Source organism: Hypanus sabinus, chromosome 11, assembly GCF_030144855.1.
Source record: "Hypanus sabinus isolate sHypSab1 chromosome 11, sHypSab1.hap1, whole genome shotgun sequence".
Taxonomy (NCBI): domain Eukaryota; kingdom Metazoa; phylum Chordata; class Chondrichthyes; order Myliobatiformes; family Dasyatidae; genus Hypanus; species Hypanus sabinus.
Window position 1 is genome coordinate 27682489 of NC_082716.1, and position 25146 is coordinate 27707634.

The 25146-nt window shown below is 41.0% G+C and overlaps 1 protein-coding gene across 3 annotated transcripts in view; it reads left to right on the forward strand.

Annotated features, from left to right (window-relative positions):
- The window catches only part of szt2 (SZT2 subunit of KICSTOR complex), a 230927-nt gene that overhangs the window by 55583 nt on the left and 150198 nt on the right, over positions 1 to 25146 (forward strand). For all 3 annotated transcript variants that reach the window (XM_059984006.1, XM_059984008.1, XM_059984007.1), the window contains exons 21-24: positions 15398 to 15511; positions 17538 to 17738; positions 18265 to 18371; positions 24159 to 24294. In XM_059984006.1, coding sequence (XP_059839989.1) covers positions 15398 to 15511; positions 17538 to 17738; positions 18265 to 18371; positions 24159 to 24294 — 558 coding nt within the window. The remainder of the gene's footprint in view (positions 1 to 15397; positions 15512 to 17537; positions 17739 to 18264; positions 18372 to 24158; positions 24295 to 25146) is intronic.

Below are 25146 nucleotides of genomic sequence, written 5' to 3' on the forward strand. Positions count from 1 at the left end.
GGGAAATCCTTTGGGATTGCAAACTGAATATTTATGTTAGAGAAAGGAACACTTTTGACAAGAAGTTGTCATTCAGCTCTCCAGTTATAGTGTTGTATGAGGCAAAATAATTTCCTAAATAGGTCAGTAGTCACTTCAAAGTTCAAAATACATTTATTATTTATTAAGTATATCAAATACAACCTTGAGATTCACTTTAACTGCGTTCTTGAAAGAATGCACTTAACAATAAGCAATGAGTTATCAGGCATTAGACATTACACTACTATTGATTTTATGTTGTAGCACTGTTAATCTTTAGCCTTTACCCATTGTGAAAATGTCTGTCAATTTAAAATGCCTCCAAGTTATTGATTTACAGTCGTCTCTGCAGCAGCGATCATTTGTAGGTGGTACGAAATAGCCTTTTTATATATTGCCAATTCATTTCTGAAATCATTCTTTATAACTGAGATTTCCTCCACAGGACACAAGCTAATTAGAAACATGGAAACATAGAAAACCTACAGCACCATACAGGCCCTTCAGCCCACAAAGTTATGCCGATCATGTCCCTACCTTAGAAGTTGCTAGACTTCCCCATAGCCCTCTGTTTTTCTAAGCTCCATGTACCTATCCAAAAGTCTCTTAAAAGACCCTATCGTATCCACCTCCACCACGGTTGCCGGCAACCCATTCCACGCACTCACCACTTTCTGAGTAAAAAAAACTTACCCCTGACATCTCCTCTGTACCTACTCCCCAGCACCTTAAACCTGTGTCCTCTTGTGGCTACCATTTCAGCCCTGGGGAAAAAGTCTCTGACTATTCACACGATCAATGCCTCTCATCATCTTATACGCCTCTCATCATCTTATACGCCTCTCATCATCTTATACACCTCTATCAGGTCACCTCTCATCCTCTGTCGCTCCAAGGAGAAAAGGCCGAGTTCACTCAACCCGTTTTCATAAAGCATGCTCCCCAATCCAGGCAACCTCCTTGTAAATCTCCTCAGCACCCTTGCTATGGCTTCCACATCCTTCCTGTAGTGAGGTGACCGGAACTAGGCACAGTACTCCAAGTGGGGTCTGACCAGGGTCCTCTATAGCTTCAACATTACCTCTTGGCTTCTAAATTCAATTCCACAATTAATGAAGGCCAATACACTGTATGCCTTCTTAACCACAGAGTCAATCTGCGTAGCAGCTTTGAGTGTCTTACAGACTTTGACCCCAAGATCCCTCTGATCCTCCATGTCGCCAAGAGTCTTACCATTAATACTATATTCTGTCGTCATATTTGACCTATCAAGATGAGCCATTTCACACTTATCTGGGTTGAACTCCATCTGCCACTTCTCAGCCCAGTTTTGCTTCCTATCAGTGTCCTGCTGTAACCACTGACAGCCCTCCACACTATCCACAACACCTCCAACCTTTGTGTCATCAGCAAACTTACTAACCCATCCCTCCACTTCCTCATCTAGGTCATTTATAAAAATCATGAAGAGTAAGGGTTCCAGAATAGATCCCTGAGATACACCACTGGTCACCGACCTCCATGCAGAATATGACCTGTCTACAACCACTCTTTGCCTTCTGTGGGCAAGCCAATTCTGGACCCTCAAAGCAATGTCCCCTTGGATCCCATGCCTTCTTACTTTCTCAATAAGCCTTGCATGGGGTACCTTATCAAATGCCTTGCTGAAATCTTTGTACACTACATCTACTGCTCAACCTTCATCAATGTGTTTAGTCACATCCTCAAAAAATTAAATCAGGCTCGTAAGGCATGACCTGCCCTTGAGAAAGTCATGCTGACTGTTCCTAATCATATTATACTTCGTATAATGCGTATATTACACATTCATATATCCTGCCTCTCAGGATCTTCACCATCAACTTACCAACCACTGAGGTAAGATTCACTGGTGTATAATTTGCTGGTCTATCTCTACTCCCTTTCTTGAATAAAGAAACAACATCGCAACCCTCCAATCCTCCGGAACCTCTCCCGTCCCTATTGATGATAGAAAGGTCATCACCTGAGGCTCAGCAGTCTCCTCCCTCACCTCCCACAGTAGCCTGGGGTACATCTCCAATGGTCCTGGTGAGTTATCCAACTTGATGCTTTCCAAAAGCTCCAGCAAATCCTCTTTCTTAATACCTACGTGCTCAAGCTTTTCAGTCTGCTGCAAGACAGCACTACAATCACCAAGATCCTTTTCCATAGTGAATACTGAAGTAAAGTATTCATTAAATACCTCATTAATTAGCAACGTACAGAAAGAAAGGTAGACTTTGATTTAGGGTTTTCACTTGACAGGACAGAATTTTTATAGAACAACTATGAAACTAATGGTAAGGGTGTGGAGGGATTGTCTACTAAGTTAACGTATGTAGAAGTCAGAAACTACTCTATTGGGAGTGTTCTGTAGACGATGGCGCACCACACACGCACACGCACACGCACGCATGTGTAAGTCAGAAACAACTATTGGGAGTATTCTGTAGACGACGGCGCGCCTCAGACAGACAGACACGCACGCACGCAGCAGAGGCATTGAGAAATGGATTGGGACGCAGATTTGAAAACATGCAGAAATAACAGGGTGCCAAAGGTATCTTCAATTTGCTGATTACTGATCTGCTTCTCTTTAGTCTTTAAATGGGGCAAGATTTGTTAGGTGTGTCCAGGAAGGATTCTGACACATTATGTTGAAAGGCTGACTGGAGGAGAGGCCACACTGGATCTGGTGCTACGCAGTGAACCTGGTCAAATGACCGATCTGTCAATGGAAGAGCATTTCAGGGTCAGTGACCGTAGCCTTGAATAGGGACAGGAACAAGCAGTATTGAAAAATGTATATTGGGGGAGGGTGAATGGTGATGTTATTAGTCATCAGCTTGGGAGTGTAAATTGGGAACTGCTGTGCTGAGGGAAAGTAAAGTAAATATTTGCTATTAGAGTACATACAACCCTGAGATTATTTTTCTGCGGGCATACTTAGCAAATCCATAGAACAGTAACTGTAACCTGTAAATATCAGGAACTGTTAATTGTAAACAAACTGCAAATATCAATGAGCATTAAATAACAATATAACAGAGTCCTTAAATGAGTGTAGCTCTCCCTTTTTGTTCAAGAGCCTTGTATTTGAGGGATAGTAACTGTTCTTGAACCTGGTGGTTCTTGTCCTGAGGCACTTGTACCTTCCACCTGACGACAGCAGCAATAAAAGAGCATGGCCTGGATGGTGAGGATCTTTGATAATGGATGCTCATGGGTTCATGTAGATTTGCTTAATGGTGGGGAGGATTTTACCCGTGATACACTGGGCCAAATCCACTACATTTTGTAGGATTTTCCACTCAAAGGCATTGGTGTTCCCATACCAGGCCATAATGCAGCCAGTCAGCACACTTTCCATCACACATCTATAGAGGTTTGCCAAGGTTTTTGGTGACGTGCTGAATCTCCGCAGACTCCTGAGGAAGTAGAGGCACTGCCATGCTTTAAAAAAGGAAACGTGTCTGGTCAGAGCATGTAGGGGAGGTTCTTAATAAATACTCTGCTTCAGGATTAACACTGAAGAGGGACTTTGACGATTGTGTGGTCAGCATAGAACAGGCTAACATACTGGAACATGTCGAAGTGAAGAAAGAGGATGGATTCCTGGTAAGGCCTTGAAAGCCTGTGCCAACCAGCTGGCAGGGATGTTCAAAGTCATTTTCAATCTCTCATTGCTACGGTTGGAACTTGCCACCTGCTTCAAAAGGGCAACAATTATACCAGTGCCCAAGAAGAGCAGTGTAAGCTGCCTTAACGACTGATCGTCCAGTAGCACTCACAGCTACTGTGATGAAATGCTTAGAGATGTTGGTCTTGGTTAGAATCAATTCCTGCCTCAGGAAGGACCTGGACCTACTGCAATTTGCCTATCACCACAATAGGTCTAACGCAGTTGCGGTCTCACTGGCTCTGCATTCAGCCTTGGATCACCTGGACAATACAAATACCTATGCCAGAATGTTGTTTATTAACTGTAGCTCAGCGTTCAACACCACTGTTCTTACAGTTCTGATCAAAGAGCTTAGAACCTGGGCTTCTCTATCTCCCTCAGCAGCTGGATCCTCAGCTTCCTAACCAGAAGACCATAATCTGTGCAGATTGGAAATAATAAGTTGCTGACAGTCAACACTGGTGCACTTCAGGGGTGTATGCTTAGATTTCTGCTCTACTCTCTCTACACACATGACTATGTGGCTAGGCATAACTCAAATGCCATCTGTAAATTTGCTGATGATACAACATTGTTGGCAGAACCTCAGATGATGAATCTCATACTGGAGTGAGATCCACCAGCTAGTTGAGTGGTGGTGTAGCAATAACGTGCTCAACATTAGTAAGACCAAAGAGCTGATTATGGGCTATAGAAAGGATAGAAAGAGGGAACAGAAACAAGTCCTCGTAGAGGAATCAGTGATCAGTTTCAAATTCCTGGGTGTCAATATCTCTGACGACTTAACCTGGTCTCTACATATTGATGTAGCTGTAAAGAAGACATACAGTGACTATATTTCATTAGGAGTTTGAGGAGATTTGGTTTGTCACCTAAAGCACTCAAAAACTTCTACAGGTATACTGTGGGAGGCATTCTGACTGATTGCATGACCATCTGGTATGAGGGGAGTACTGCACAGGATTGAATTAAGTTGCAGAAAGTTGTAAAATGAGTTACCCCCATCATGGGTGCTAGCATCCATAGTATCCAAGACATTTTCAAGGAGCGGTGCCTCAGGTAGACCTCCAACACCCAGGACATGCCTTCTTCTCATTGTTACCATCAGGGAAGAGGTACAGAAACCTAAAGGCAGTCATTCAACGTTTCAGGAACAGCTTCTTCCCCTCTGCTGGACATAGTGAGGTAGTGTTCATTGGTTCTCTAAATGGACTTTGAACCAATGAATACTACCTCACTACTTTGTTTATTATTTGTGATTTTGCATTCCTTTTTTAACAACTATTTAATGTATATTTGTCATGTATTGCTGCCACAAAACAACAGATTTCATGGCATATCTGGAGATATTAAACCTGATTCTGGTTCTGAAAAACATGAGGATAGATAATCTGTGGGGCTGGAAGGGATATATGAGAGGAAAGAGAAGTGATTACTATACCTTTTGTGATGGGTCCTCTCTGACTACAGGAGCAGTACCAGAAGTCTGGAAGGTGGCAAATGTGATTCTTTTGTTCAAGAAAAGTAATAATAATGATACAGGGAAATATAGATTAGTGAATCTTTCATCAGTGGTGGGGCGAACTGTTGAAAGATTCTTAGAGACAGGATTGACAAGCATTTAGAGAAGCATGGTCTGATTAGTGATCATCAGCTTCTCTTTGTGAGAGGCAGGTTTGATGCCTCAAAGTAACTGCAGAAATTAATAAGGTATTTAGGAAGTTGTATGATGTATTGGCTTTCATTACTTGGGGGATTGAGTTAAAGAGCCATGTAATAATGTTAGCCCCTTAAAACTCTGGTTAGATCACATTTGAAGTATTGTGTTCAATCTGGTGACCTCATAAAAGGAAGGATGTGGAAGCTTTACAGAGCAGAGGATATAGTGGAGATTAAGCAGGATGTTGACTGGATGAGAGAGCATGTCTTAAGAGGAAAGTTGAACTAGCTAGGGCTTTTCTATATGGAGCAAAGTAGGCTGAGAGGTGACTTGACATAAGTGTATAAGATATTATGAGGCATCGATAGAGTGGACAGCTATTTGCTCTTTCCCTGGGTGGAATGGTTAATATAAGAGTGTATAATTTTAAGGTGATTGGAGGAAAGTACAGGGGAGATGTCAGAGGTAGGTGTTTTACAGTGAGTGATAAGTGCATGGACACACGGCCAGGGTGTTGGTACAGACAAGATACATTAGGGGCATTTAAGAGATCTTGGAGTCGGTTAAAAGGTTGTCACAGCATTGTGAGCTGAAGAGCCTGTACTGTTCTGTACTGCTCCAAGAAGTAGCTGAATCCCAGTCTATGGAGAAAAAAAGATCTGTTCAATAACTATTAAAGAGAGTCAAGTGATCAAATTGGGGTTTGTAGTTTGACTTTTTAGTACAGTTTAGCACAGAAATAATTATCATATGTAAGGAATGTTCAGAAACTTCAGATGGTTAGAATATTAAGCTCTGAAATGCAGTACATCCTAATCCCCAAATAGAGTCAGATCTTAAGGCTTTAGATCTTCATAGAAACATAGAAATCCACAGCACATTACAGGCCCTTCAGCCCACAATGTTGTGCTGACCATGTAACTTTCTCTAGAAATGGCCTAGAATTTCCCTTCTGCATAAACTCTTTATTCTTCTAAGGTCCATGTACTTATCTAAGAGTCTCTTAAAAGACCCTATTATATCCGCCTCTATCGCTGGCAGTGCATTCCATGCACCCACCACTCTTGTGTGAAAAACTTACCTCTGGCATCCACATTGTACATACTTCCAAGCACCTTAAAACTATACCGTCTCATGTTAGCCATTTCAGCCCTGGGGAAAAAGCTTCTGGTTATCCACACGATCAATACACCTCTTTCAGGTCACCTCTCATCCTCCGTCACTCCAAGGAGAAAAGGCCAAGTTCACTCAACCTGATAGAGCTTACTGTCCAATCTAGACACCGTGCTTGTAAGTCTTTGAGACTTCAGTCTGAGAAAGCAAAGGAGAGAAAAGCTGTAGGTGAAGTTTTTTTTCCCCTTACTTTATATCTGCTCAGGATGGTAGAGATGCCAGTCAGGATAGCTGAATGCTCCTCTTGTGGGATGTTTGTAGGCAGGGAGACCTCTTGTGTCCCTGATGACTACAACTGCGAAAAGTGCATCCAGCTGCAGCTTCCAACAATCTGCATTACGGAGCTGGAGATGGAACTGGATTAGCTCCAGATAATTGGGGAAGCTGAACGACTGATAGATAAGACGTATAGAGAAGTAGTAGTAGGGAAGGGGAAAGGGGTTAAGGAGCCAGTGCAGAGTACTCCTGTGGCCATCCCCCTCAACAGCAGGTATGTCACTTTGGATAATGTCGGCGGGTGGGTGGGGGGGCGGTGGTGAGTGGTGTGGTGTTGGAATGACCTAATGGAGGGAAGTCACAGTGGTCGGGTCTCTTGGCACTGAGTCTGGCTCTCTGACCCAGAACGGAAGGGGTGGAGAAAAGGCATGCAGTGGTGTTAGGGGATTCGTAAGGTAGAGGAATGGATAGGAGGTTTTGTGGGGGAGGATGAGATTCCTGGATAGTATGTTGCCTCCCAGGGTGCCAGGGTCTGAGATATCTCTGACTGAGTCCTCAGCATTCTTAAGTGGGAAGATGGACAGCCAGAAGTCTTGGTCCATGTAGGTACCAATGACGTGGGTAGGACAAGTGATGAGGTTCTGCAGGGGGAGTTCAGGGAGCTGAGTGCTAAGTTAAAGGACAGGACCTCCAGGGTTGTGATCTCAGGATTGCTACCCATACCACGTGCTAGTAAGGCCAGAAAGCGAGGAAGATTATACAGTTTAATTATGTGGCTAAGGAATTGTGTGGGATGGACGGCATATAATTTTTGGATCATAGGGCTATCTTCCAAGGAAGGTGGGATCTGTAAGGAAGGATCGGTTTGGCCCTGATCTGAAACGCGGGGGGCTAATATCCTAGCGGGAAGGTTTATTAATGCTACAAGGTGGGGTTTAAACTAGAGTTACAAGGTGATGAGAACCAGGGTGGCAGAGCAGTTAGTGGAGAAGTTGTGGAGGCAGATGTTGATAAGACCTCCAACAAAGACAGACAGACATTACTTTATTGATCCCGAGGGAAACTGGGTTTGTTACAGCTGCACCAACCAAGAATAGTGTAGAGATATAGCAATATAAAACAATAAATAATTAAATAATAATAAGTTAATCATTCCCAGTGGAAATAAGTCCAAGACCAGCCTATTGGCTAAGGGTATCTGACACTCCGAGGGAGGAGTTGTAAAGTTTGATGGCCACAGGCAGGAATGACTTTCTATGACGCTTAGTGTTACATCTCGGTGGAATGAGTCTCTGGCTGAACGTACTCCTGTGCCTAACCAGTACATTATGGAGTGGGTGGGAGACATTGTCCAAGATTGCATGCAACTTGGACAGCATCCTCTTTTCAGACACCACCGCCAGAGAGTCCAGTCCCACCCCCACAACATCACTGGCCTTACGAATGAGTTTGTTGATTCTGTTGGTGTCTGCTACGCTCAGCCTGGTGCCCCTGCACACAACAGCAAACATGATAGCACTGGCCACCACAGCCTCGTAGAATATCCTCAGCATCGTCCAGCAGATGTTAAAGGACCTCAGTCTCCTCAGGAAATAGAGACGGCTCTGACCCTTCTTGTAGACAGCCTCAGTGTTCTTTGACCAGTCCAGTTTATTGTCCATTCGTATCCCCAGGTATTTGTAATCCTCCACCATGTCCATGCGGACCCCTTGGATGGAAACAGGGGTCACCGGTGCCTTAGCCCTCCTCAGGTCCACCACTGCTCCTTAGTCTTTTTCACATTAAGCTGCAGATGATTCTGCTCGCACCATGTGACAAAGTTTCTCACTGTAGCCCTGTACTCAGCCTCATCTCCCCTGCTGATGCATCCAACTATGGCAGAGTCATCAGAAAACTTATGAAGATGGCAAGACTCTGTGTTGTAGGTGAAGTCTGAGGTGTAGATGGTGAAGAGAAAAGGAGACAGGACAGTACCCTGTGGAGCCCCAGTGCTGCTGACCACTCTGACACACAAAGTTAGGAATCAAAAGGTTGAGCATGGTGTGATTGTTGTCCTGAACTGTGTATATTTCAATGCATGAAGTATCGTCAGAAAGGCAGATAATAGTACTGAAGATGAGGTAGCTGGTTTACACACTGGGGCAATATGTAGAGCAGAGGCTGTTGATAGAGCAAAATTGCAGTCGGCAGGATGAGTTGCAATGTAAAAGGCGGGCAAAATTGAAAAGGGTGAATACTGGACTGAAGGTGTTGTATTTAAATGTGTGCGGTATACAGAATAAGGTAGATGAATTTGCAGCACAGTTGCAGATTGGCAGGTATGATGTTGGCATCACTGAACCACAGCTGAACGAAGGTTATAGTGGGAGCTTAAAGTTCAAAGATACATATTGTTTTGAAAGGAGAGGCAGGAAAGCAGAGGAGGTGGTGTTGCTCTGTTGGTAAAAAATGAAATAAATCCTTAAAATGAGGAGACCTAGAGTCATAAAGTGTTAAATCATTGTGGATGGAGCTGAATAACTGTAAGGGTAAAAACTCCCTGATGGGAGTTGTATATAAGCCCCCCCAAACAGCAGTAAGAATGTGACCTACAAATTATAACAGGAGATAGAAAATGCATACCAAAAGGGCAATATTACAATAGTCATACAATATTACAATGCATATTCATATGCAGAAAACTTGGTGCTGGATTACATGATGGGGGATTTCTCGAGTGCCTACCAGATGACTTTTTAGAGCAGTTTGTGGTTGAGCTCACTAGGGAATCAGCTATTCCAGATTGGGTGTTGCGCGATGAACCAGAATTTCTTAGGGAGCTTAAGATAAAAGAACCCTTTGGGGAAAGAGATCATTGTATGATTGAATTCACCCTGAAATTTGAGAAGGAGAAGCTCAAGTCAGGCGTATTAGTATTACAGGTAGAGAGGTAGATAGATACTTTGCGCCCAAAGGAAATTACAGTGTCGCAGTGGCATTAAAAGTTATCAGATTTACAATATTAGAAGAGAAGTAAGAAGAATAAATAAAAAAGAAATTACCTTGAGCAGTCTGACAGGAGATCATCACTTTCCCAGCTATAGGTTGACTCATTATAGAGCTTTATGCTGAGGGTAAGAATGACCTTACATTGTGCTCTTTGGAGCAGTGCAATTGTCTTAGTCTATTACTGAAAGTGCTGCTCTGTTTCACCAAAGTGGCATACAGAGGGTGAGAAACATTATCCAGAATTGCCAGGATCTTCCATAGGGTCCTTTGTTCTACCACAGCCTCCACTATGTACGGTTTGACTCCTATAACAGAGCCAGCATTTCTAATCAGATTATACTGGCGACTATAAACTGGTTAACATGAAGGAGAGCCCTGCATTCTCCAAAGGATCTCAGTCTCCTCAGGAAATAGAGGTGACTCTGGTCCTTCTTATATGCAGCATCTGTATTGGTGCTCCATTCAAGTCTGTCATCCAGGTACACCCCTAGGTACTTGTAGGTCCTCAGCACATTCATGTCCTCACCCTCAATGCTGACAGGGAACAGTGCTGGTTTCGTCTTCCTGAGGTCCATCACAGTGGAGTAAAAAGAATTACAAAGCATTGAGAAAGGAGTCGGCCAGAATTGATTGGCAGAGCAGCAATGGCTGGAATTTCTGGAAGCAATTCAGAAGACACAGGATATTTACATCCCAAAGAGGAAGAAATATTCTAAAGGAAAGATGACTCAACGTGTCAAACAAGAGAAGTCAAAGCCAGCATGAAAGCCAGTGAGAGGGCATATAAGAGTAACAATTAGTGGGAAGTTTTTAAAAACTAATGGAAGGCAGCTATAAAAGTCATAAGAAGATAAAGATGGAATATGAAAGTAAGCTACCCAATAATATTAAAGAGGATGCCAAAAGTTTTTTAAGATACATAAAGAACATAAAATTCTCAATTATAATTGTAGTTTTATTGAAACGTATTCTTCTTGACTTCTTGTTTCTAACTTACTTCATCTTAAGCCAGTCTGTTGGTTTGAATTTTTCACCATACATAAAAAGGTTGAACAAGTTAGGTTTTCATTCTTTGGAGCGTAGAAGGTTGAGGGGGGACTTGATAGAGGTATTTAAAATTATGAGGGGGATAGATAGAGTTGACATGGATAGGCTTTTTCCATTGAGAGTAGGGGAGATTCAAATAAGAGGACATGAGAGTTAAGGGGCAAAAGTTTAGGGGTAACACGAGGGGGAACTTCTTTACTCAGAGAGTGTGGAACGAGCTTCTGGTAGAAGTGGTAGAGGCAGGTTTGATATTGTCATTTAAAAAAAAATTGGATAGGTATATGGACAGGAAAGGAATGGAGGGTTATGGGTTGAGTGCAGGTCGGTGGTACCAGGTGAGAGTAAGCGTTCGGCACAGACTAGAAGGGCCGAGATGGCCTGTTTCCGTGCTGTAATTGTTATATGGTTACATAAAGTGTTAAAGAGAGGCAAGGGTGGATATTGAACCACTGGACAACGATGCTGAAGGGGTAGTAATGGGGAACAAGGAAATGCCAGATGAACTGAATAAGTATATAAGTAATAATGCGTCATTCTTCACTGTGGATGACGTTAGCAGAATGCTGAAAGTTTCAGGTGTCAGAGGCTAAGAAGTATGTGATGTTACTATAACCAGAGAGAAGATTCTTGGGAAACCGGAAGGTCTGAAGGTGATAAGTCACCTGGGCCAGGTGTGTACACCCCAGGGTTCTGAAAGAGGTGGCTGAAGAGATTGTGGAGGAATTAGTAATGATCTTTCAAGAAACACTGGATTCTGGAATGGTTCCAGGAGACTGGAAAATTGCAAATGCCGCTCTACTCTTCAGGAAGGGAAAGGCAGAAGAAAGGAAATTGTAAGTCACTTAGTCTGATCTCAGTGATTGTGAAGATGTAGTCAGTTATCAAGGATGAGATCTCAGGGTACTTTTGATACAATTGGCTGTAGTCAGTATGGTTTCCTCAAGGGATATCTTGCCTGACAAATCTGTTAAAGTACTTATTTTGGGCAGGAGTAGTGGAGAGAGAAATAAGTCTGATGTAAGGATTTTCTTGTTAGTATTGTTGCACCATCTCTATGCTTAATAAAACATGTCACCTGATTATTTTCTTCACATTGCTTGGTGTTACTTGAAGCATTGTGTGTTAACTTGTTCAGGATCAGTTATGAAATTGCTTTGGCAAGTTTCTTAAATAACTTTGTAGTTAAAAATGTGGAGAAGCATAACATTGATATGAACATAGATTTCACTGCACACAAATGAAGAGTTTGATAATTCATAGTATTACCTAGATATCCCTTATTTAATAAGAATATTTAAGTTAAATAATTTATTGTTTTCAGGATCTACTTACTTTACATGCCACGTTTTCTCAATTATAATTGTAGTTTTATAGAAACGCATTCTTCTTGACTTCTTGTTTCTAACTTACTTCATCTTAATCCAGTCTGTTGGTTTGAATTTTTACCATAATAAATAACTTCCATGAATAAGCTATTGATTGCTGTTTTCTCTCTCACTCTGAAAACGACTTCCTGCGTCATTATACCTGAAGTATTTTCAGTCCTTTTATTAGAACTCAATTTACTGGCAGTCAAAAAATTGTCTTTAATGTACTGAAATGATGGCATAGAGCTTTCATTAGCAGTAATGTGTTTCAAGCTGCTTTAGTATATGTGCAGTCAGGTGCACAGTGGAAGAGCCAGTCAATAGGCAAGTCTGAGGAACTATGAACACAGGGCTGAAGCCTGCTAATTGACTTTTAATTCCAAAGAGGGTCATAAATATCTTAGCTTCTGCACAGAAACATACAAATTTCAAAGTAGCTTTAAGCCATATGTCAATGGTAATGAAAGTAGGTGCCCATTGTTCATGTTTTTAAGAGGGTTATGTTGTGTTGCATTCCCATTATATAGTGTGGTTCCTAGAAATGCTGTACTTGGTAGTCGGTTTATTGTCCTTTGTAGAGATACAGTTTAAAACTTCTGTTTTGCATGCCATCGAAACACAAGTACATTAAGGTAGTACAAAGGGAGAACAGTAACAAAGTGGACTATAATGTTTGCAGTTACAGAAAAAGTTCAAAGTAAATTTATTATTGAAGTACATATGTCACCAAATAAAACCCTGAGATTCATTTTCTTGTAGGCATTCAAAGTACAAAGTACATTTATTATGTATAACAGTATACAACCCTGAGCTTCATCTTCCCATGGACAGCCATGAAACAAAGAAGCACCGTGAAACCTATTTAAAGAAAATATCAAACACTCAAAGGGCAAAAAAAAATCATGCAAGTAGAAAAAAATGAGTGAAAGCACAGAATATGAAACTTCAAACCACAGAGTCATTGAGACAGTCTAGGAATGTTCAGTTTCGTTCTGTTCAATTCAATTTAGCACAGTTGTTTGTAGAGTGCAAAGTGCAGGCTGGAGAGCCAATCAAAATAGCAATAAATAAAGGAGTAAGCAGAAATGCATGCCTAACTTGAACTGTCAAGTCTAATCCATAAAGCACGTCAGTTAAACCTTGCCAAAAACCCAAGACTCCGACAGTATAGAGTGAGAGCAAGCGAGAGACCGGTCAAGCGCAGTCACCTTCCTCTGGCAGCAGTGAGTGAGTGGGAGAGACTGGTCAAACACAGGCAGACTGTGCTGGACACCTGCTCGTCTTCCACTCTCATCCTTGTTGATTCCAATCTTGCTTGATATTTTAATCACAAACAAGAGAAAATCTGCAGATGCTGGAAATCCAAGCAACACACACAAAATGCTGCTTGGCCTGCTGAGTTCTTCCAGCATTTTGTGTGTGTTGACATTTTAATCGGCAAGTTTGGCAAGAGATGGAGTTGATCGTGGACTTGCGCTCCCTCTCCAGCATTCTTGGGCTCTAGGCCTCACACTCGGCTCGAAACCTCACCAAAGTCCCTCTAAGATGGGAAAGCGCCAGATCGCTCAATTGGCCCAAAAGCACCATCAAAGTGTAAATCACAAGTTCCAATCACACGTAAAGGCTTAGTAGCAGAATCATATTTGTAAAAAGAAGTATGAAAAGTAGTTTTCTAAACAGATAGATGTCACCTTTGGTTGCATTGTTCACTGGTGCTATCTTTGTTTACAGTAAATACAAAACAATAGGATTATTGAGAAATCACACACAAGGTGGACAAACAACCAATATACAAAAGACAGCTAACTTTGCAAATACAAAAAGAGAAAAAAGACAAAATAATAATAAACAATAAATAACCAATATGTAGAAAACGAAGAGCCATTGAAAATGAGTTCATAGGTTGTAGGAACAATTTACTTTGGTTGAATGAAATTATCCCCTCTGGTTCAAGGGCATGAAGTTTGACGAGTAGTAACTTTTCCTGAACTTGATGGTATTGGCCCTTAGGCTCCTGTACCACCTTCTTGATAGCAGTAGGGAGAAGAGAGCATGCCCTCGATAATGGTCCTTGTAGATGTGCTTAGTGGTGAGAAAGGCTTTACATGTGATGGACTGGGCTGTCTCCACTAGTTTTTGTAGGCCTTTCCATTCAAGGGCATTGGTATTTCTATACCAGGCCACGATGCAACCAGTCTAAATACTCTCCACCCCACATCTATAGAAGTTTGTCAAACTTTTAGATGATATGCTGAGTTTTTGCAAACTCCTAAGAAAGTAATGGTACTTGTAAAGTACCCAGAACAGATCCTCAGAAATGTTAACTCCAAGGAAGCTTAAATTGCTGACCCTCTCCAGCTCTGATCCCCAAGCACTAGCTCATTGGCCTTTGGTTTCCTCCTCTTATAGTCAATAATCAGCTCCTTGATCTTGCTAACATTGAGTGAGAGGTTATTGTTGTGGCACAGAAGCTCAAAAATTTTTTGTCAAAGTACACATATGTCACCATATACAACTCGGAGATTAATGTTCTTGTGGGCCTACTTAATATATCCATATTAGAGTATTAACCATAATTGAATCAATGAAAGATTCCCCCAACTTGGGTGTTCAGCCAGTGTGCAAAAGACATCAAACAACAAAAAGAAATAAATAATAATGAATAAATAATGCTAAATATCGAGAACATGAGACGAAGGGTTCTTGAAAGTGAGTCCATAAATTGTGGGAACATTTCAGTGAATGGCCAAGTGAAGTTGAGTGAAATTATCTCCTTTGACCATCAGAGCAGAAAGAAATAAGGGTGTGGTGGATCAATAGTCAGTACATTATTGATGAAGCCATTATTTGTATTTTCTTTGTGGCCTGTTTGACTCCGCAGACCAAGAGATTCTGAACTTCAAAAAATCCTAACAAATTACTTGTTGCGTAATTGCATTATGTTCCTTCCAGCTGTCTTATTTTTCTCTTATTCATTATGACCTTTGACTGCATTGCTTTATAATTATTCCCATTACTCTGCTTCAGGGTCTGTGCTTTAATTTCCTTATGTATGTTTCTTTATTCTTATAATAACCACGTGATATACCTTCTTTTAATCAAAGTGATGTCTATAATGTTCTGAGAGTGTTACATGAACTACAATTTTTTTTCCCACTTGAACCCTCTCTCCATTCCATAATCCAGCTAAAATGACTACCCTTTTCTTGTTTTCTAATACAGGTGAGAATGACGGGGAGAATGACTTCATCCAAACAATACCATTTCAGTTTCATCTGATGAAACTTTTGCCAAAGTGCCAACAAATAGAGTTACTTTTTCACACCTTGACTAAAGGTAAGGTATCACAGTCATGCTTTTCTGGAATAGGGAAAACCGTAATGCCTGCGTTCAGTGAAGATGCACCCATAGCAATATCATGTTAGATGGTTCCACTTGTGCTTGAGGCACACACCCTTCTTCATCACCTGCTTGTTACCCTAAAGTTACAAGTAATGTAAGGACAAACAAGAGAAAATCTGCAAATGCTGGAAATCCAAGCAACACGCGAAAAATGCTGGAGGAACTCAGCAGGCCAGGCAGCATCTATGGAAAAGAGTACAACCGATGTTGCAGTCCGTGACCCTTCATCAGGGCTGGAGAAAAAACAAGAGTCAGAGTAAGAAGGTGGGGGGAGGGGAGAAGTACTGCAAGGTGATAGGTGAAACATGGAGGGGATGAGTGAAGTAAGGAGCTGGCAAGTAACTAGAGGCTGGTGATGACCTGATGAAAGGAAATAAGATAATCAGAAATGTAGATAGTGTGGGAAGCCAGAATCTGCTTGTCAGGGTAGAAATGCTAGAGGGGCAAAGCAAAACTTTAAGGAGATCTATAAGGCAAGTTTCTCCATGCGGCGTGGTACGTCTGTAATGTGCTGCTAGGAGTAATGGTGTCATAGCAGTCTTTAGGGGGCACATGAAGAAAAGAAATGGATGGATGTAGGCATGTACAGGCAGATGGAGTTAGTTTAGGTTGGCATAGTAGTTGACACAGACATTGTGAGACAGTGCTGTACTGTCCTATGTTCCAAGGACAAAGCAGCTTACTTGATTGGTAGCCTAGCAAATGTTACTACTGCACTCTGCAATTGGACTCTGCATAGAGTTTAATAACAGAACATTTCCTTGCTGGAATTCCCTGTGCCTAAGCCAGGGAATCTGCTTGTTTGACCTGGTACAGAATCTGCAAACCTGTTCATATGACTGGAGCTACTGCAGCAGAGAGGAAGTAAGACAAGAACAATATAATGTTACTTTGTTTTTAAAATTATTTGTTTATAATAGTATTTTAATGATTTAAGAGTTTCTCTGACTTTATTTGAAAGCTTGTATTGTTTATATTTCAAATTTTTAATATTTATAACTTTTTTGGAGCCTCAGGAGCCATCAGAAAATCTAATTTTTTTGTCTTTGCAGCATAGAAGGAGACCATATAATCTATGAATTCTGAGTAAGCCCTTCAGTCACACCCTCCTCCTAACCCATTTCTCCCTCATATGCCATTAATCCCAGTCTGATTCTTCTATCACTCAACTACGTCTGGGATAACGTACAGTCGTTTGTTCATTACGTGCTGTGTCATATGACAAGAGCAATCATGATGTTTCCATGACCATTGATGTTCTTGACAATATTTTCTACACAAGTGTTTTGCCATTGTCTCCTTCTGGGCAGTGTCTTTACAAGGTGGGTGATCCCAACCATTATCGATATTCTTCAGAGATAATCTGCCTGGCATCCGTAGTCGATTAACCAGGACTTGTTATGTGCTCCAGCTGCTCATATGACCATAATTTCCAGTTCCTATGGCTTCACTTGACCCTGATCAGGGGGGTGGGGGGCTAAGCAGGTGCTACTGCTCAACCAAGGGTTACCTGCAGATATATCTTTGGGCTTTCAGAGGAAATCAAATCATGCAAGGCACAGAAAGAACATGCAAATTCTATGCAGACAGAACCAAAGGTTAGCGTTGAAGCCAGGTCTCTGGACCTGTGAGGTACAGCATTACAGATGCATTGCTCATAATGACAAAGCCTACAACATGTTTTGCGATGCATCAAAGCTTTTTTTCCTGCTTTGTAGTTTGGGTTTGTTTTGAGAAGTCCATGTCACCAATGGCGTTACACAGAGTCCTGATGCAACTCTGCTCCACACCAGTCAGGTCCAAGAGACTTCACTGCCCATTGTCTCCTCCTCATAGACTATTTACAAATAGGACGCTATGTGTCTGTATGATGCTGTTTTGCATGATCCCAAGATCTGTTTAAAGCTTGAGTTCTATTGTATATTTGGAGGATTATCATCTGTTGTGCCTTTTCTCTCAGGGGAAGATGATGAAAGTGCAAAGGAAACCTCTTCTTTGCCCAATGAGATTCTCTTGAGTCTTTTTCATAATTGTTTGCAAGAGACCCTCAGTGACCGGGAATTGCCTTTGGCTGACTCTGATCATGCAACTTTTATGCAGCAAATTATGCAGCGGGATCGAAATGGTCATTCCATTCCCTTCACTCTACCACCTGTAAAAGGTAAAATAATGCAGATAGTTTTCACTTGCTTGTATCAACCTTTGGTCTTAATAAGCTACAAGACTTAATTTTTTTTTCCATATTAGTTCAGGATCTATGTACAACATAGAACAGCTATAGAACAGTCCTTTTGACCTACAATGTTGTGCCAAGACAATTAAATGAGTAATCTTCAACTAGACCAATCCTCTCTGTTTACACAATGCCCATATCCTCAGATTCATGTGCTTACCTAAATATCTCTTAAATGCCTCAATCTTTCTGCCTCTACCACCACCCAGGTGTTTCAAAGAGAGATTGTCCTTCTTTGTTTTGTGACTCATCACATTTTAGCACATGAGGAGCTAGTTTAAGGAAAAGGTTTCTGCTTCTATTAAAATTTCTGTCAATCCCAACTAAAAACAAATGAAGCTTCTGTCATTTGAGTTCTACGTTTTCAGAACATTGCAATATCTTTATAAATCTAGTTCAATCAGAATAAAATGCTTGCAGCATGTTTAATTGTTATATCCTGTTTCTTCACTAGAAGAACCACTGAAAGTGTTCAAAAAATTGGAGAGACAAGACACAATGATGTCATTGCATGCCCTGGGGAATAACAAAGAGGTCATGGGTTCAACCAGCACGTTACAGGTGAGTTTGGGAAGTCTGTAGCAGTATATTGTGGTGTGACATGCACTGGACCACTAAACACATCCAAAATCTTTTTAATATCCCTTGGGAATCCCACTCAAATGAGAGTCCTGGTTAAAAGATTCAAAGTACATTCATTATCAAAGTATGTACAGTCGGCCCTCCTTATCCGCGGGGGATTGGTTCCGAGACCCCCCCCCCCCCCGTGGATACCAAAAACCGTGGATGCTCAAGTCCTTTATTTAACCTGTCTCAGTGCAGTGGTCTTTAGAACCTGGCGGTGCGGCTCTGAATCCACTTAACTAAGAAAATCATTTGACTAACTGATGCTAAATAATACCGGATGTACCTGTTCTGACTTCAAATCCGAATTAAAAACAGACTCAGGAATGGAACTAGTTCATAACCCGGGGACTGCCTGTACTTTTAAGTCATTTCTAGATTACTTATAATACCTAATATGATGTAAATGCTGTGTAAATAGTTGTTATACTGTATTGTTTAGGGAATAATGACAAAAAAAATAGTTTGTGCATGCTCAAATAACGAGTGCTGGAGAGAGAACTAACGGGTTTTCCCGATCCGCGGTTGATGGAATCCGCGGATAAGGAGGGCCGACTGTATGTAATATACAACCCCGCAGACAGCTATAAAACAAAGAAAGAAAACCGTGGAACCCATTCAAAGAAAAACATCAAACCTCCAACACAAAAAACAAGTAAAAACATAGGATATAAAGCACCAAATCACAAATTGTCACACCATTCCAGATATATTCATTTCAACTCAGTTCAGTTGAATCTAGCTCTATGTTTCAGGTCACAGAGCCTGTCCACCCTAATCAAAATCACACAAAATAGCAACAAAAAGGGGCTGACCAGAAACCAGAAACATTTTTAACGTGGACTATGGAATAAAGCCCACAACCCATAAGCCACAGTGAAATTACAGTACTTAAAGGTTTTGTTAGTGTTGAGAATTTAGAGTTTCTGCCAATTCCAAAGAGGGTAGCATTAAAATGTTTCAAATTTAACAAACTTTCTTCTAACTATGTAGCAGATAAAACCGATGAAAGAAATTGATATTTGAAGATGGTAAATTGCTTGGGCTAAGGCTAGGTTATTACACATTACTTCCACCAGCAGCAAACTGGATAAGTATCACATTCTTGGCACTTAATTTAAGGCTTGCATGTGATAGGTATCACTATGACTATGTCATATGATATGATATATGACTACATCATATGTGATATGACTGTTTTTCAACTACAGTCATTTTAATTTCAATAAAATTATTGTTTATTTACAAGTTGTTTCCAATGATAATCTTACGTATTTGATTAATGTGTTTATAAACTGGATTAAGTTTCAGAGTAGCTTTACATTTTGTCCTATTCATTTGTGATTAATTTGGACTCTGAGCTAATATTTAATGCAGTAAAGGGTTGTGTGCAGTGAACTTAGTCACTCGTGATAATGCTCAGTACAAGTGAAGAATGAATTCTCCCATGTGATCATATCCCTGGATTTAACTTGTAACTTCAATTCGTTGCCAATAGTAATAAGATATTTTATTTATATAGCATGACTAAACTTAGGTTCTGTTTTATTATGATTACATATTTCTGCCTGCAGGAGTTGTGCAATTGTTTAATAGTACTAATTCAAGCCTGTTCCTTTGTGATACAACATCTTAGCACAATTCATTCCCTATACTTAGAGTATATGGACACATTATATTGAAATAGTAATTTTATAGTTTGAAAGGAGCGCTTGTTTGAGATTGTGTTTCATCCTTGCATTATTAAGTATAATTATAGTGATGTCAAGGATCAGTCAGTGGGAATATCTGATGATTTATTACCTGTTTGAAGAATATAAAGATTAACATATCATTTACTGTTAGGAGAAGTATGTTGAATAAGGAAGTCCTGTTGGAGAGATGTAATTGAAGATTATCTTTTCAAGAGAAATTACGAATCGACAATAATTGCTGGTCTTACACTAGAAGACACAGGAGGAAAACTAGGCTACTCAGCCAATGGAGACTGCTTTATTATTTATTATCTCAATCCCATTCTGCCTTCTCCCCTTAATGTTTGATGCCCCAACTAATCAAAAACTTATCAACCTTTACTGTGGAGTATATTTAAAGTAAAGGTTGATAAGTTTTTGATTGCTCATATACGGAAAAGCTACAAACAAAGCAGTGGATACGGCCCAATCCATCAGAGGTAAAGCCCTTTTCACCACTGAGCACATGTACACGGAGAACTGTTACTGGAAAGCAGCTTGAACCATCACCATCCAGGCCATGCTTTCTTCTTGCCTGTGGCAATCAATTCCACACATTTGCTACCCTCTGGCTAAAGGAATTCCTCGTCACCTCTGTTCTAAATGGACGTCTCGCTATTCCAAGGCTGTGCCCCCTAGTCCTAGATTCACCACTGTAAGAAACATCCTCTCCACATCCATTCTATGAAGACCTTTTAATATTCAGTAGGTTTCAATGAGATTCCCCCTCATTGTTGTTATCTCCAGCGGGTACAGGCCCAAAGCCATTAAAAGCTCCTTATTCATTCACCTTTTCATTCCAAGAACCATTCTTGTATAGTAAATCTCCTCTGGGCCCTCTCAATGCCAGCAAATCTTTTCTTGGATAGGAAGCCAGAATTTCTCATATGTTGCCTGACCAATGCCTTATAAAGTTTCAGCATTACATCCTTGCTCTTATGTTATAGTCAAAGTTTAAAGTAAATTTATTCAAAGTACATGGTGTATATGTCACCTTACACAACTCTAAGATTCCTTTTTCAAAGGTACAGTTTAATATGAGAGAAAGGTATACAATATACATCCTGAAATGCTATTTCTTTGCAACCATCCACGAAAACAGAGGGGTGCCCCAGAGAATGATCACAGTAAATACAAGAAACACAATAGAATCAATGTAAAACCCACACCCATCAGGGTAGATAACAACCAGTGTAGGGGGAAAAAGAAACAAACTCTGCAAAATACAAAAAGAAAGAGAAAAGAAGATGATAATAATTAATAAATAAACAATAAATATCAAGAATATGAGATGACAAGTCCTTGAAAGTGTGTCCATAGGTTTAGGGATCATTTCAATGATTGGGCAAGTGAAGTTGAGCGAAGTTATCCCTTCTGGTTGAAGAGCCTGTTGGTTAAGGGGGTAATAACTGTTTCTGAACCTGGTGGTGTGGGTCCTGAGATTCCTGCACCACCTTCCTGATGGTAACAGCAAGAAGAAAGCATGGCCTGGATGGTGATGATTCAAGCTGCTTTCCAGTAACAGTTCTCCGTGTACATGTGCTCAGTGGTGAAAAGGGCTTTACCTCTGATGGATTGAGCCGTATCCACTGCTTTGTTTGTAGCTTTTCCGTATATGAGCAATAGTATTTCCATACCAGGCCGAGATGCAATCAGTGTATACTCTCCACTGTGCATCTATGGAAGCTTGTCAAAGTTTTAGATGACATGCTGAATCTTCTCAAGCTTCTAATAAAGTAGAGGCACTGCCTTGCTTTCTTTGTAAAGGCACTTGAGTACTGGACCCAGGACAGATCTTCTGAAAGGATAACACCAAGGAATTTAAAGCTGCTGACCCTCTCCACTTCTAATTCCCCGAATGAGGACTGTCACATCGACCTCCAGTTTTGTCCTCCTGTAATGATCTCCTTGGTCTAGCTAACGTTGAGGGAGGGCCAGCTTTTCAACATCCCTCCTATATGCTGATAAGTCATTATCTTTGAATTGACCAATAACAATGGTATCATCGGCAAACTTAAGTATAGCACTGGGGTTGTACTTAATCTCAGAGTCAAGTATAAAGTGAGTAGAATGGGGGTTAAGCACGCAGTCCTGTGGTGCAGGAAGATTGTGGGTCTGCATGTGAAGAAATTGAGGCCTGGGTCTTGAAGCTTATTGATTAGTTTTGAGGGGATAATAATATTGAATGCTGAGTTGCAATCAATTAGGAGCATCCTGATGTATGTACCTTGCTGTCCAGGTGTTCCAGGATTGAGTGAAATCGTATTTGCCATTTGTTGTGCCAGTAGACAAATTCGGATGGATCCAAGTTGCTTATCTGGCAGGAGTTAATATGTTTTATCAGCAACCTCTCAAAGCACTTCATTGTAGTGATTGTATGTTCTACTGTATAATAGTCACTGAGGCAGGTTACCACATTCTTCTTGGGCACCGGTAGAATTGAAACCTGTTTGAAGCAAGAGGATATCTCAGACTGCCAAAGCGAGAGGTTAAAGATACCGGTGAACACTCCCAGCCCATTGATCATCAGCACAAATGTACTCGGGCGGGTGCCCTGTCTGGGCTGGATGCTTTCTCTGGGTTTGCCCTTCTAAAGGATGCTGTCACGTTGGCCTCAGAGACTGAAATCACGGGCAGCGGAGGCAGTGGGAGTGTGAAGGTGCCTCAATGTTTTTTGATGGTTAAAGTGAGCATAAATGGCATTGAGCTCATTCTGGGAGTGAAGCTTTTTTAACCCAAGTCCCTTTGCACCTCTGATTTTTGAATTTCTCGCCGTTTAGAAAGTAGTATATACCTTTATTCCTTCTACCAAATTGCACAAACATACACTTCTACACAACATTCCATCTGCCACTTATTTGCCCATTCTACGAATCTGCCCAACTCCTTGTGCAGACTCCCTTCTTCCTCAGCACTACCCGTTCCTCTTCCTATCCTTGTGTGTAAACGTGGCCATTAAGCCATCAATTTCATCGTGATATATTTCAAGAAAAGCGGTTCCAATAACGAGCCCTGCAGACCGTCGGTAGTCAGTGACAGCCAGCCAGAGTGGGCCCCCTTTATTCTCAATCTGGTTGACTTGCAGGGAGCCAATCTTGTATCCATCTTTCCTGCAATACCATGTGCTCTTACCTTGTTAACCATCCTGGATTGTCGTGTGGCCGCAGTATATGCTGCTGTCCCCCTAGTTGTCGAAGCCCCTATCACTATCGCTTTGCCACTAGCTTAGCTGCTTCTGAACTGCCCTGTTAGGTTGCCCCAGGAGTATCTAAAGGGGTATATTTATTTGCTGAGTGGAATGGTCATTGGGGAACCCTGCACTGACTATGTACTCCCCTTATTTCTCTTGGTGCTCACCCGTCTACTATCTGGAGCCTGCACTCTGGGTGACCACATCTGTAATCGTCTTATTTATGAGGTTTTCAGCCTCCTGGATGGTTTTGAGGTCATCCAGCTCCAGTTCCTTGACCTTGTCAGTCAGGAGCAGATGTACTCATCAGGGAGTCAGTTAGGTGATTTGAAATCCCACATCTCACAGGAGGAGCTGAACTACTATTCTGCCTGCACTTGTTATGCCTGTAATTTCTTAATCTTAAGATTAAGCCTATACCTGTCCTTGCCCAAGCTTGTTGAGCCAAAGCCTGACCACTCTAACATTGGCCCACTCCTACAATGGCTGCTCTGCTTAAACCTCATTTCTTTTTATTGTCCCCTGCCATGTTCCTAAAAAGATTGTGGTAATTGTCACCCACCAGAAAGTTCTAAAAGGCTCCTGAATCTTTTTAAGCTCTGCGCAGCTTTACCAATGAATGACCTTTTGTGATTATTGTAGCTCGCCGAAAAGTTTTACTAATGGCTATACTTCCTGATAATGAGCAAAATATGTGGCAGTTCTTATAATAAAGTGCATTTTCAGAAAGCTTATTCCAGAATGAAATATTTGAAATTCTTACTTAATGCTTTGCATTAAAAATATACTTCTCTTGATTAGAGTGTTGGGAATGCTGATATGACTGAGGACAATGTAGTTTCAGTTGAAAATGAGACCATTCCTCAGTGGAGATGTTATACCAGATTTGTGAATGCACAACAGATCCTACTCATCTTTTTGCCAGCCACCTTTTCTGGTAAGTTTTATCAATGTATCTTTATTTTTTGGCACAAGTGTTGCTTGAAGAGGCAAGTTAACTTCCTCTTTCTTGTTAGAATTCATTTCATGCGTTCCATTCTGTCAGTTATACATAATGGCTTTCAAAGCTGTAGTTCCTTTGTGGTGTGTTAGAAGGTTCATTCTAAGCTGATAGTGTAATTATTCATTTGCTTTTTGTTTCCAACTATTATATTTTTATCTTAAAGAATGTGAATGTTATCTGTTGAAAGTGTTCATTATAAATATCCTGCTCCCTAAGTGAAAAACAAATTTAAGAAGGCGAAATATTGTCACAGAATGTGGGAGCATGTGAATTTACTGCTCTGTGGCAAGGAGGTAAGATGTCCCATGAGAGGCCACCCTAGGAACTGCACAAAATAACTTGTGTAAAGTTTAAGATACAACTTTTATTTAAAAGTCCTGTCTATAAAAACCTGAATTAACTGCAGCTGATGGAAGCTTTTTGTTTGGATTTGCCTGGAGCTGAACATAATGTCATGCTGCAGGTGGATCTTTAACTAGAGGCACTGAGCTCGATCTGAAGTGGTTTGTTACCATTCTTTGTCAAATCTTGTAGCACGGTTGCCAGAGATGAACACAGCAGACTGGTTCCTTCATGTCAGGCATCATGCCCAGACATTCTCAGGACTTTTCCCTGAGTTTTAATAAGCAGCGTGGACGTATTCATCTGGAAGCTGTGATGGCAAAGTGAATCAAAACAATAATTTAAGAAGACCAGATATAAAGAAAATATTTCTGATGCCTAATTTGCTCAAAATGAAAATTGTAAAGATCAAACGACTTGAAAATTAAATTCAGTCAGTTTGGT